Genomic DNA, 11,079 nt, shown 5'->3' on the forward strand with positions numbered 1-11,079 from the left:
CACAGACTTGACCAAGAGTCACCACCAGTATGAGCAGCAGGGTGGCACCAGACCAGTGGGACAAACGCAGCAGGATGTCTGCCAGCAGGGGGCGCTCTCGAGCCTCAGACACCCGCAGCTTGGCTTGCGCTTGGCGACAGCGCTCCAGGTTCCTGCAAACAGCATCCATGACCTCCTGCAGGAGAGACCAAGAGCTAACGTGAGAGCGAGGCTTAGACTATAACCTACCCAAGGGGTTACTGACACTGCCACAGGGGGTGCCAGAGGACACCGTCCACGTAGCAGTCTTTGAGTCTGCGGATGTTCTTTCTTCTCACTGAGCCCTTGTTCGTAAGGTGAGTCACATGGTGTATGGCACGCAAAACAAAAAACTGAAAGTGACGGCAAACTAGTTAGCACTCGGGCAATGTGTGATCAGCCAAAGACATACAGGCCTCCATCTCCACCAAGAACATCATCTTCTCCTCCAACCGTCCAAAGCAGGACCTGTAGTCTCACTCCTCTGTGGGCTCTACCCTGAGAGATGGTAGTAAGTGAGGGGTCGCAGTACATTAGTGTCTGAGAACGTCCCAGCAGATCATTGTCCTGTTGCTCAGGTTCTGAGAGTAAGCACATGACCAGCAGAGTATAAATTTATTCTGAATACATTTCGCTGAATAAACGACCTTAGGTCGATTCACTTTCGAGAGGACAAGTACTGGGAGGAGGAAGAAAGGCTGTTTCACTACAAATATCTTAAAATAAAAGCTGGAAACCTGATTAAGGTATGGAATAACAACCCCCCCGCCCAGCGTTTAGCCAGCGCCGTATAAAGCAGGGGCCTAGCAACAGGAGACAGGAAATGGATTTTCATGTAAACATGCAAATTAATCCTTTTGTTTTGATTCTCTGTAAGGTGTAACATGACAAGATAATAATACATATACACACAAAATAAGGAACACCAGAGTTAGCACATAAGTAAGTAGATTAGCCGTGTGAAGTTTGCCAGCCATAGCTGGATGCCGTCCAAATTCCTCAAGTCGGAGACGCTCCTGTATCCATGAGGGGAGATTAGTGTGAAGCCCACCTCCAGCTCCAGAGAACTGGGTAGACACGACCTAAACTGCTTAAAACGAATATAAAACCCACGCTGAGAGTGGATTATTAGTAGCTCATATGCTGCACTCAGTTTAACAGACAATTGAGCCTGTCCGGGACAATTTAACACAGTCCACATTGTCTGGTCCTTTGATTTCTATAAGCAATTTAAAGCAATTTACGTTTTGCCTGCTGTCCGTATCACTGTCCTGTATGTTGGCACCACCAAGATGTACTCAGTGTAGTCGTGAAGTCTAGAGTCACTACTTCAGTCATGGACGGTCAGCCTTTAAGGCATAAACACACATCCAGGGCCTTGAAGGCCCGGGTCAAGCAGATCGAAGGGTACTCTCAGTGCTGTGGCTCGCCGACGGCCCCATGTGCCACCTGGGTTTCAGTCCGCCCAGCACACCAGCCGGAGCCAGCGTGACTGTGAGCTCAGCAGGCAGGACAGGGAGCACAGGCCGCCAACCCCCCCCCCCCCCCCCCCCCCCAAGACCCGGAGCAGGCCGAGCAGTCGGAGAAGGACGTCTTCAACTCCTCCTACATATCAGTATCGACGCGGAGCAGAAACGCGAACATATCTGGTTAAAAAGAAGTGAATAGATGTAGTGTAGCTGTTTAACCTTTGGTTCAGCTCTGTACTGCTGAGACGGCACGTCACGTGTATGCTGAACTGAAACCATAGCCCTTGGGGATAACCACATGGGTTATCTTCTAACATTTCCGAATTTTTAAGGCATCACCGTCAGTTCTAAAGGTTTTGCTACAGGTTTGTCAACGTAATCTCATTCAGCGGAAATCTAGTGACCACATTACACTGGATCGAAACATATAAGGAATAACCAAAAACCCTGAAAATCCTAACTGCTCACTATCTGCTCACAAAATCCCAGCGTGATCAGTTCAGATGTAGCCACAGCTCGACACTTGTTCACGACGCATGCGGTTATTGTAGCTACGCTGGGAAAGGAAGGAAAAGGGAAGTCAGTGTCCTGGATCTTCCCAAAGGCGACGAACAATTCCACGGAGAGCCCCAGACAGATCAACGTCTCACACCGCTAATTCATTAACCCCCTTTTCATTGTGTCAAATATTGTGCGAAACCAAATCAGCTTGTTCTTTTACAAGTATTCCCCATGCTATGGCGACCATGAGGTGTGCCATTTTGAGCCTGCCGCTTTCGTGCGTAAAAAATTGTTTCACAGCCCTGGAATTAAAAACGTGCGTTTTACGTTCGGTGTTATGACCGGTACTGACTGCCTGCGAGGATGAGGCGCGCTCCCGGGGTCCCCTCGGTGCAGCCGCAGACGCTGGAGCGCAAGTTGGGAACTGTGCTTCTGAAATAGCCGAAGAGGTCTCAGAGGGTGGGGGGCAAATACAGAGGACAATCTAGAAGAAGGTCCAGGTGGTGAAGACATTTCCGAGGACGTGTCCTGGCCCCACCTCCGTGAAATAAAACCCAGCATTAAGAGGAGTTGGATGAGTGACGATACAGGCCGACATGAGAGAGCCAAGGTGTATGTGGGTCAGACGGGACTCCATTCATTCTTGATCTGATTATTTGCCTTAAATGGGTATTGAAATTGTGCGGGACAACCTGACCCCAACATTACAGACGTAATGGTTTTCTGATGTAATATGAGGGTTAAATATAGCTGCACATATCATTCTGTGGTAAAAAAAAAAAAAAAAAAAAAGACAGTGACGCAAAACTGCATCTGAGCGCGTGCGTGCGCGTGGTTTTACGTTCGTGCATATGCGTGCACGCTCTAGCATGTGTGCATTCTCTATTTCACACCTTTCAGAATTTCTGCCCTTCTGACAGAGACGGAATGGCTGCCAGTGAGAATGAGAGCAAAGTTTTCACTCTTGTTTCACTTCTGTTTATGTTGCTTTTATCGTCCGCAGAATGGGTGCTGCTGAGGACATTTCTGCAGAATCCTCCACTACCAGCCATACAGGTGTCCTCTCCCTCGTCTTGCGGCATCCGTCCACCCCGCCATGACGATTACGCTCGTGCGCTCTCCCCCTCTCTGCCTCATCACGCGCGCGTACTCCCATGCAGGCGTGCACGCGCAGTGGGCGTCGTTGGCCGCTGCCCCGTCTCCTCGACCATCGCTCGGCGTCGTGGCTTCTCAGAGGGTCTGCTCTCACCTCAGCTCAGGGAGTTCGGACCACCCGGCTAGCTCGTGGACATGGCCGGGCGTGGAGGCACCTACCCCGCCGTGTTCGTGGTGGACAGCCAGGCAGGCCTCCCACCCCTGCCCCCCAAGACAGGTCTCCAGCAGGCCCGGCGGCGTGCAGGCCCGGCCCAGACCGTGCTCTTCCTGCTGGTGGCTTTGGCTCTGTGCGGCGTGGTGCTGGAGGCCTGCTTCATCTATCGCCTCTACACCACTCAGCACAGCTCCGTGAGTTCCCTCGCTGGTGCTCGTTGTTTTAGAAAGATTTCAGTCTGACTCACTGCATTTGTCTTTAATTGAACGTAATTGTCACTTCTGTAATATGTAAATATTGCTTCCTTGTATGTCTTTAAAAAGTGTAAATAATGTTTATTATTATTAGTGTTCTTGATGTTGCGTGAAGTCCAACAGTAACTGCGGTTACACGTACGTCTTTCTCTTTAATGAACTTCCTTCTCTCATTCGAGCCTCTGAACATGGTTTTTCTAAAAATGCTCTTTCATCGTGTGCTAGATTACATCTGTCTTTCCACTTCTCAGCACAGCACATCTTTTTAGTGTCTTCGCATCCCAGGCGCAGTTCTGAATTGAGAACCAGTTTCTTAATTACACGCATGACTGAAGTAAATTATTACATGCATGACTAAACTTGGTGATACTAAGAAAATATTTGGAGACATATATTCCGATATCTGAAGATTTAAACTTTTTTAAAATCTTGCCACTGCTTTCATGTCAATGAGATGTAATTGGATTGTCGGTTGACAAGGAAATGCTACGGCAAAAAAACCCTGTAAACCTTTTTGTCAGATAAAACCAGGCTTAAGAGAGCGCTGGTACTTTTTCCTTAGAATTGCTCTTGAACAGCCTCCTTGCTTTTTTTGAGAGATTGTCATCAGTGTCATGCGGCGTGGCTCAGAAAGTCAAATCCGGCATTGCGTCTGGTCAGACTCCTCCTCTTCTTTGAAACCCCTGCATGAGCAATAACTTCCGCTCTGCAGGAGTGGCCCTACTTGACCTTACACGGCATAGAGGTCCTGACCAACTGCACCTGAAACTCACAATGTGCACTGTGGGCGTTCTCTGGTCTAGAAAACTATGTATGTGACCTGCTTAGCAGAAATCTACAACACGAATGTGGTATGTTCAGAGGTTAGGATCTGCAGACCCCTGCCTGCAGAAGCAGAATCTTGTTGTTTGCAGCACCGTTATGCAAGATTGCCCTTTAACAGAGGGGGGGGGTGGTTTAACAGAGGGGGGGGGGGTTAACAGAGGGGGGGTGTTTAACAGAGAGGGGGGGTTTAACGGAGGCGGGGTAACAGAGGAGGGGGTGTGTGTTTAACAGAGAGGAGGGGGGGTTAACAGAGGGGGGGTGTTTAACAGAGAGGGGGGGTTTAACAGAGGCGGGGTAACAGAGGAGGGGGGTTTAATGGGGGGGGTAAAAGAGGAGGGGTTAACAGAGGAGGGGTTCACACGCATCAGTTCCCAGTTTAGTGCGATCACCGAACCCCTCATCCCATATAATCCACCCGCAACCCAATGGCAACTTTTGTGCGATGCTCCGTGTAGTGTTTGTGCATTCTGCCAGAGCACGCGTGAGCCCTCTCAGATATGACTATAAACACTATTGTGTTCTTTCAGAATCAAGAAGGCCTACGAACAGATGCAAGGAAAGGTAGAGAATACACCATGCAATACGTCTATAGTTACTGCCTATAAAACATATATACAGGACTGTGAATGTCTTAGGCCAGCGTTATATTTATTGTTTTAGCAAAGGTACAACGACTGTATATAATTATTAGGAAATTTGTATGCCGTATAGAAAACCAGAACAAAATCAGAAAGAAACCGTTGGCAAGTATTTAGTGTGACCACCCCTTATACTGGAGCAATAACAGGAGCCTGGATCCCTTAAACCTAAATGTAATGGAAGCTGAAGAGATTGGTACCAGAAGATGACTTCAGAAAACCTCAGGACAGTCTCCCCAAGAGACTTTAAGATGTTCTCAATGACAAGAGAGGTCACACTAAATATTGACTATTGCCTGTAGAAGCCATATTGTTCTAAACATTTTTTTTTTAATGTTCTGTTCTGTATATATTGTAGTGTAGTGTAGTGTAGTGTGTGTGTGTGTGTGTGTGTGTGTGTGTGTGTGTGTGTGTGTGTATATATATATATATATATATATATATATAGAGAGAGAGAGAGAGAGAGAGAGAGAGAGAGAGAGAGAGAGAGAGAGAGAGAGATTCAGAATTGTAGTAAACTACACAGATTTTACAATTTCCAGAGAAACACAAACTCTATATTTAAAGACATATAAATACTATGTTATGTTTCAGGTGACCCACAGAAGAATGGTTCTATGGTCGGCCCAAAAACTAGACCGCGTACGGTTCTGAAGCCCTCAAAGCCCCTGGCCCATCTCACAGGTGAGCGCAACACTCTTCCCAGCACAGAGCCTGCGTTGTACACTTTACCCACAGTGCACTGTGTTTACAGTGACATCCTGGCCAGCATCTGCTGTCCATAAGCACTGTCTGTAACACTTACCTACTGTCTGTCTGCCTGTCTGTCTGCCTGTCTGTATGTCTGGCTTGAAGCTGGTGTTGAAAGACCAGATAAGTATGGTGTTATGCACTGGCAGAGCTTAGAGCCCGAAGTGCATGATATGGAATACAGGAAAGGTGAGCTGCTCATCAAGCAGGAAGGCTATTACTACGTATACGCCAAGCTCTGCTTCAGCCTGGATAATGACCTGTTTCACTACGCCGTGATGAAGAACACGTCGCGCTACTTGGGCCCTTCCATCGAGCTCCTGCGTTACCGCACGTACCAGTTAAAACCCACCAAAAAAGAGTCCATGGGCAACGGCTACCTCGGAGGCGTCTTCCATCTTATCAGGGGCGACAGTGTGTTTGTTCAAGTTAAAGGCAGCTCCTCTCTTCGGCTGCAGTATGCGGCGGACAACTTCTTCGGCATGTTCATGCTGTAGCCAGAATTAGCACCACACCTAGCACACAATGTCATTCATTTATACCTGGTTTATTTGGGGTATTAAAGGTGCAATACACAATATTATTACAATTAGCTTGAAGTTAATTTGCATATGACAGGCTTGTTGCCCCATCACAGCCAAAGACCATCCATACTCACTGATAGCTGTGGGACATCATTATGTATCTTTAATTTTTTCATTTATACTGCATAAGATTTTACTTTAAAGATACCTTTAATGTACATAGCCTGGAGCATTCTCACAAACCTTTCCAACCCTGGGGTCAGTTTGTTCATTTGACTCAAGCATTGTATTCCTCATAGATCCTTGCAGCAGGATGTGCATTTAAGCATTTAGTCTTGGACTAAATCCTGATTTGCCATTAAAATGACTTACAAGTGCTATATAATAAACTTGACTTGACAAGGTTAACTTACAGTTGAACTTCTCTCTCCATTACAGTAGCACAGACATTTAGATCCTAACTGAAGTCTCTCAAGCCTACATATTATAGGCACTTTTTAAAACTTGATAATACATATACTGGTTACTGAGTATTTTTAAGACTTCAAAATCAAGCAATTTTTAGCTCAACATTAATACTTTTATAACTATTTCTCACTTTGTTATAAGGTCTTTACTGTTGGGAAAACCTTTTTAGTGAAGTGTTTAGTGAAATATCTTTTAAACTGAATGTATTATCTATTGTACCTTATCTATTTTCTAACATATTTTTAAGTTTATAACTGTTTTACATTTGCATAAATAAGAATATTCTCTGCAGTGCAGACCATAATTATAACTGACATGGTTAATTTCTTGTTATCTGATATTTTATTATCTACTTTGATTTTTGTAAGCTTTTTTGTAAGTCAATAATAAATATTTCAAAGATTATTATTTGAAACATTAAAAAAAAAAACTTTCTTCCTTTTTTTAAAAAAAACATTTTTGTAAGGGCACATCTCCCCAAACACATGTATACACTCTGCAAACAGTCAATACACACAGACAATCAGTGCATGCAAACAGAGTCAGTGCACACCAGCAGAGTCAGTGCACACAAGTTGCAAGGTTGTGGTCAGACTTTTGCTGCCGGCTCAACTGACAGTGTGTGACAGTGTGTGTGTGAACAAACATATTTCCATTTGGTGTCATCATTGCATATTATTTCAGCATTCGCTTTCTCCTGCATCATATGCTCTTGGAGTGTGTGTGTGTGTGTTTTCTCATCTTTTGCTGTGTTTTGCTATATGGAGATGCCTGACTATGTTGTGATGCAACTCTGCCTTGAATCATCACAGATGTGTCTCTCTCTCAGAGGTTCTCAGACTTAATCTTTCGTTTCTTTTTTTTTTTTTTGCACGTGTATCAAATATCTTTCATCTCGTTTACAGCGTAAACATCTGGGCCTGATTTCCTAGGATTTCCTTTCATCTGTGGCTCTTGTTCTAAGAAGCTGCTCACCCACGCTGCAGGCCTGCTGTACCTTGAGCCCCACGCCACCAGTGTGAGAGGAGAGGAAGTGGGTGGGTGGGGGGAGGGGTCAGTAACATGTACCTGACAGTCCTGCTGACGCTAACTCAGATGTCTCAGGTTCCCTCAAATGTCCCTTTGGAACATTCCAAATAACATCTGATATGTACCATGTTGCACTTTTAGGGGAGATTTTATATATATATATATATATATATATATATATATATATATATATATATATTACACACACACACACACATACATATATATATGTGTGTATGTATGTATGTATGTATATGTATATATACACACACACACACACACATATATATACATACATATATATATATATACATATATATATATACATATATATATATATATATACATACATACATATATACACACACGTGTATGTATATATATACACACACACACACACGTATACACACACACGTGTATATATATATACACACACACACACACGTATACACACACACGTGTATGTATATATATACACACACACACACGTATACACACACACGTGTATATATATATACACACACACACACACGTATACACACACACATGTATATATGGCAGTTACTCATCTGGACTCTTCTTAATATGGGTAAGTCCACACAGTTGAAGCCAGATGCAGGAAGTGGAAATAATGGTACAATCCTTTAACAGAAAATTCACTGTGAAATGTGAACATAAGTAGGAAACACCAACCACATCAGAGCATGAGGAAGATTTGACAGACAGAGAGAGAGAGAGAGAGAAAGAAAGGTAAAGATTATGTAAAAAATGTTATCATTTGAGTCATGGTTGAGTCATCTTTATTTGCTCATATACAGTACAATCCTACTTTTAGTAAGAACAAAGTTGCAGGCTGCATCCAATCTGTTCTCACAATGCTGTCATTCTCAAGCACTGAAACCCATGTAGAAGTGACATGATTGTGAGTGTGTTGGTACAGGCGTATCAGGCATCGCAGGGCTGCTGTGGTGTGTGTTAGTGTGTGGTCACAGTTAAGAGTAGTCTATCCCCCAAAAACGCCCAGCCAGCAGCGTTCAGGATCCGACATATGACGAACGAACACAAACTGCTCATGGCAACAAATGTACACACACCCTCATCACCCTCACACAGTACAGACTGAACCGAGAGGAATGACACATTCACACATATTCACTCTTTGTTTAGTTGGATTTCCCCCTTGGGCTTTCGGACCCGCACTTCTCTTTGGTTCAGACTCTCAAGACTCTGTCAAGACAGATAAAATAGTGCTTTGAAAATCTATCCCCTTAAACAAAAGAACTTGAATAAATAATGTCAATAATTGATATCAATATCAATAATATATGAATAGGAACAGACCTCACAGGGAAAATAAATCTAGAATCTCTAACATAATTCATGAACGGTTTTTTTTTTCCACGTTCATGTATTTTGACAGTGACTTTGGTGTTAATAATCCTACTGATGCAAAAGCAACATACACAGGTAGACAAGCATCTCTGACAGAAAACAGAGCTCGTACTCTTTTTATCTAAAGTAGGGCATCTGTCATGTTTGTAGGTCAATAAAGTTATTCAGAGAAGCCTTCAGGCACACATGGAGGCCCACACAGGGTAGATAGCACCCCCTGCTGCTCTGCGGTAGATACTACAAATCTGCGACAGCCTTCATTTCACTTAAGATACATCACTATCTACAGCACTTTTTTTTCTTTTTTTTGTGTGAGCATATTGTAATCTTCCCTGCTGTTCTCTGAAGAGGCTATACAGTTTTACATCCTTAACGTAGGTTCACAAAGATTATATTTTCAGTTATATAAGTAATATGTCAGTAGTAGAAGTTACCAAAATGTGGTGCTAAAATCATCTAGGACAGTTTTATGAGTTTACGGTAGGAAAATGAACCTTTCACTGATATTCCAAGTCTTCCTATATGTTTAGAACATTATCCAAAAGTACCACAGGTTTAAAAAGATGGGAACCATCAAAGTGTGTGCCATTTCTACGAATGCTGCCTCCGCAACATGTTAGGCACTTTTGCAACGCCGAGGTGCAGCACGGGCGCCGGGACATGGCCTACTACACACGTGCTCCGGTCACACTGTAGTCCGAAACTAAAGTGGCAGTACTGACACGCTCCTGAAAAGGCAATATAAGAGAAACGAATGTCGGACACGCAGCTCACGGTAAACGCGCCTTCCATCGCGCTGCACCGAGAACGGAGTTGTGCCAGATGGCTCTCGTCTTTGACAAACCGATCGCGCAGGTTTTTCCACGTCTTGCGACAAACGTTCGTCTTTTCCCACCGCAGCAGCGATCTCCTTCCATGAATTTTGAGTCATTGTGCAACCTCGAAGCACCCTCGGAAAGGAAACACAGAAACGCCTGTAGGGGCGTGCCTGAGTCCCTGCATGTCGGCCCTTTTGTTCCTGAAAGCGCTGTGAGCCCGAGGTGCGAAATTCAAGACGTGCACGACCACGCGGAGTGACACCGCGCGACCGGAAGGGCCGCAATTGCGTCATTTGTTATAAGATGTGACGGCAAGAAAAAAAAAAAAAACGAGCAGCAAGGGAAACTCTCATTAGCATAGTGCAGAAGAAAACTAGAAATTAATGCATCTATAAATAAATAGATGCATTAATACATACACATAGATATATATAGATGTATAAATAAATGCATAAATAAAATTTTATTTATGTATTCATCTGTGTCCCAGTTAGTTTACTTGTGCTTTTCCGTTGCACATTAATTCATTATTATAGTTAATTAATTATTCATGGTTCTATGTATGTATGTTTGTATGTATGAACGTATGAGGGTGTATGTGTGTGTGTGCGTGCGTGTGTTTGTCCTCCATAGGAAACAGGGAAAAGAAGCGAAGCGCAGCGTAATCACATGCTGCGTAAATGAAAACGAGACGCTCGTACACACGTTTAAACACAAAAGTTGCCGAGTCTCTCTTAATCTGCTCCTTAGGCTGTGTATATGGAGTCCTTCCCTTACGATGTGTTTGAGTTTCTGTGACGTCTCGGTTTGGGTTGATGACAAACAAACACACATACACACTCTCTCTCTCTCTCTCTCTCTCTCTCTCTCTCTCTCTCTCTCTCTCTCTCTCTCTCTCTCTCTCCCATCTGCCGTGGAAATCATCTGAGGCTGTAATAAATATAGGTGGGAAGATATGACGAACATAATGAGCGATTCGAATACTCCCATGTAGAATGGGGTCGCCCACTCGTAATCCCCGCTTCAGGTCAGTCAACCGTGTATACATTGCGCTACTGAAATCACCTCTTAACCTAAACAACTC

At 44.1% G+C, this 11,079-nt stretch overlaps 1 protein-coding gene across 1 annotated transcript; it reads left to right on the top strand.

Moving 5' to 3' along the window:
- Positions 1–2,870: 2,870 nt before the first annotated feature.
- On the top strand, positions 2,871–7,132 carry tnfsf14a (TNF superfamily member 14a). The gene is made up of 4 exons (XM_027025896.3): positions 2,871–3,491; positions 4,904–4,937; positions 5,609–5,698; positions 5,870–7,132. Exons 1-4 carry the CDS (start codon positions 3,279–3,281, stop codon positions 6,259–6,261), a joined length of 729 nt encoding a protein of 242 aa, XP_026881697.2. The 5' UTR covers positions 2,871–3,278; the 3' UTR covers positions 6,262–7,132.
- Positions 7,133–11,079: the final 3,947 nt, after the last annotated feature.

The sequence above is a fragment of the Electrophorus electricus genome, chromosome 6 (genome assembly GCF_041902795.1).
Source record: "Electrophorus electricus isolate QZ-2024a chromosome 6, ASM4190279v1, whole genome shotgun sequence".
Lineage (NCBI taxonomy): Eukaryota > Metazoa > Chordata > Actinopteri > Gymnotiformes > Gymnotidae > Electrophorus > Electrophorus electricus.

Coding starts and splice junctions, on each gene's coding strand:
- tnfsf14a (XM_027025896.3), top strand. CDS start 3,279: ATGGCCGGGCGTGGAGGCACCTACCCCGCCGTGTTCGTGGTGGACAGC. Junction 3,492..4,903: donor ACACCACTCAGCACAGCTCC/GTGAGTTCCCTC, acceptor GTGTTCTTTCAG/AATCAAGAAGGCCTACGAAC. Junction 4,938..5,608: donor ACGAACAGATGCAAGGAAAG/GTAGAGAATACA, acceptor GTTATGTTTCAG/GTGACCCACAGAAGAATGGT.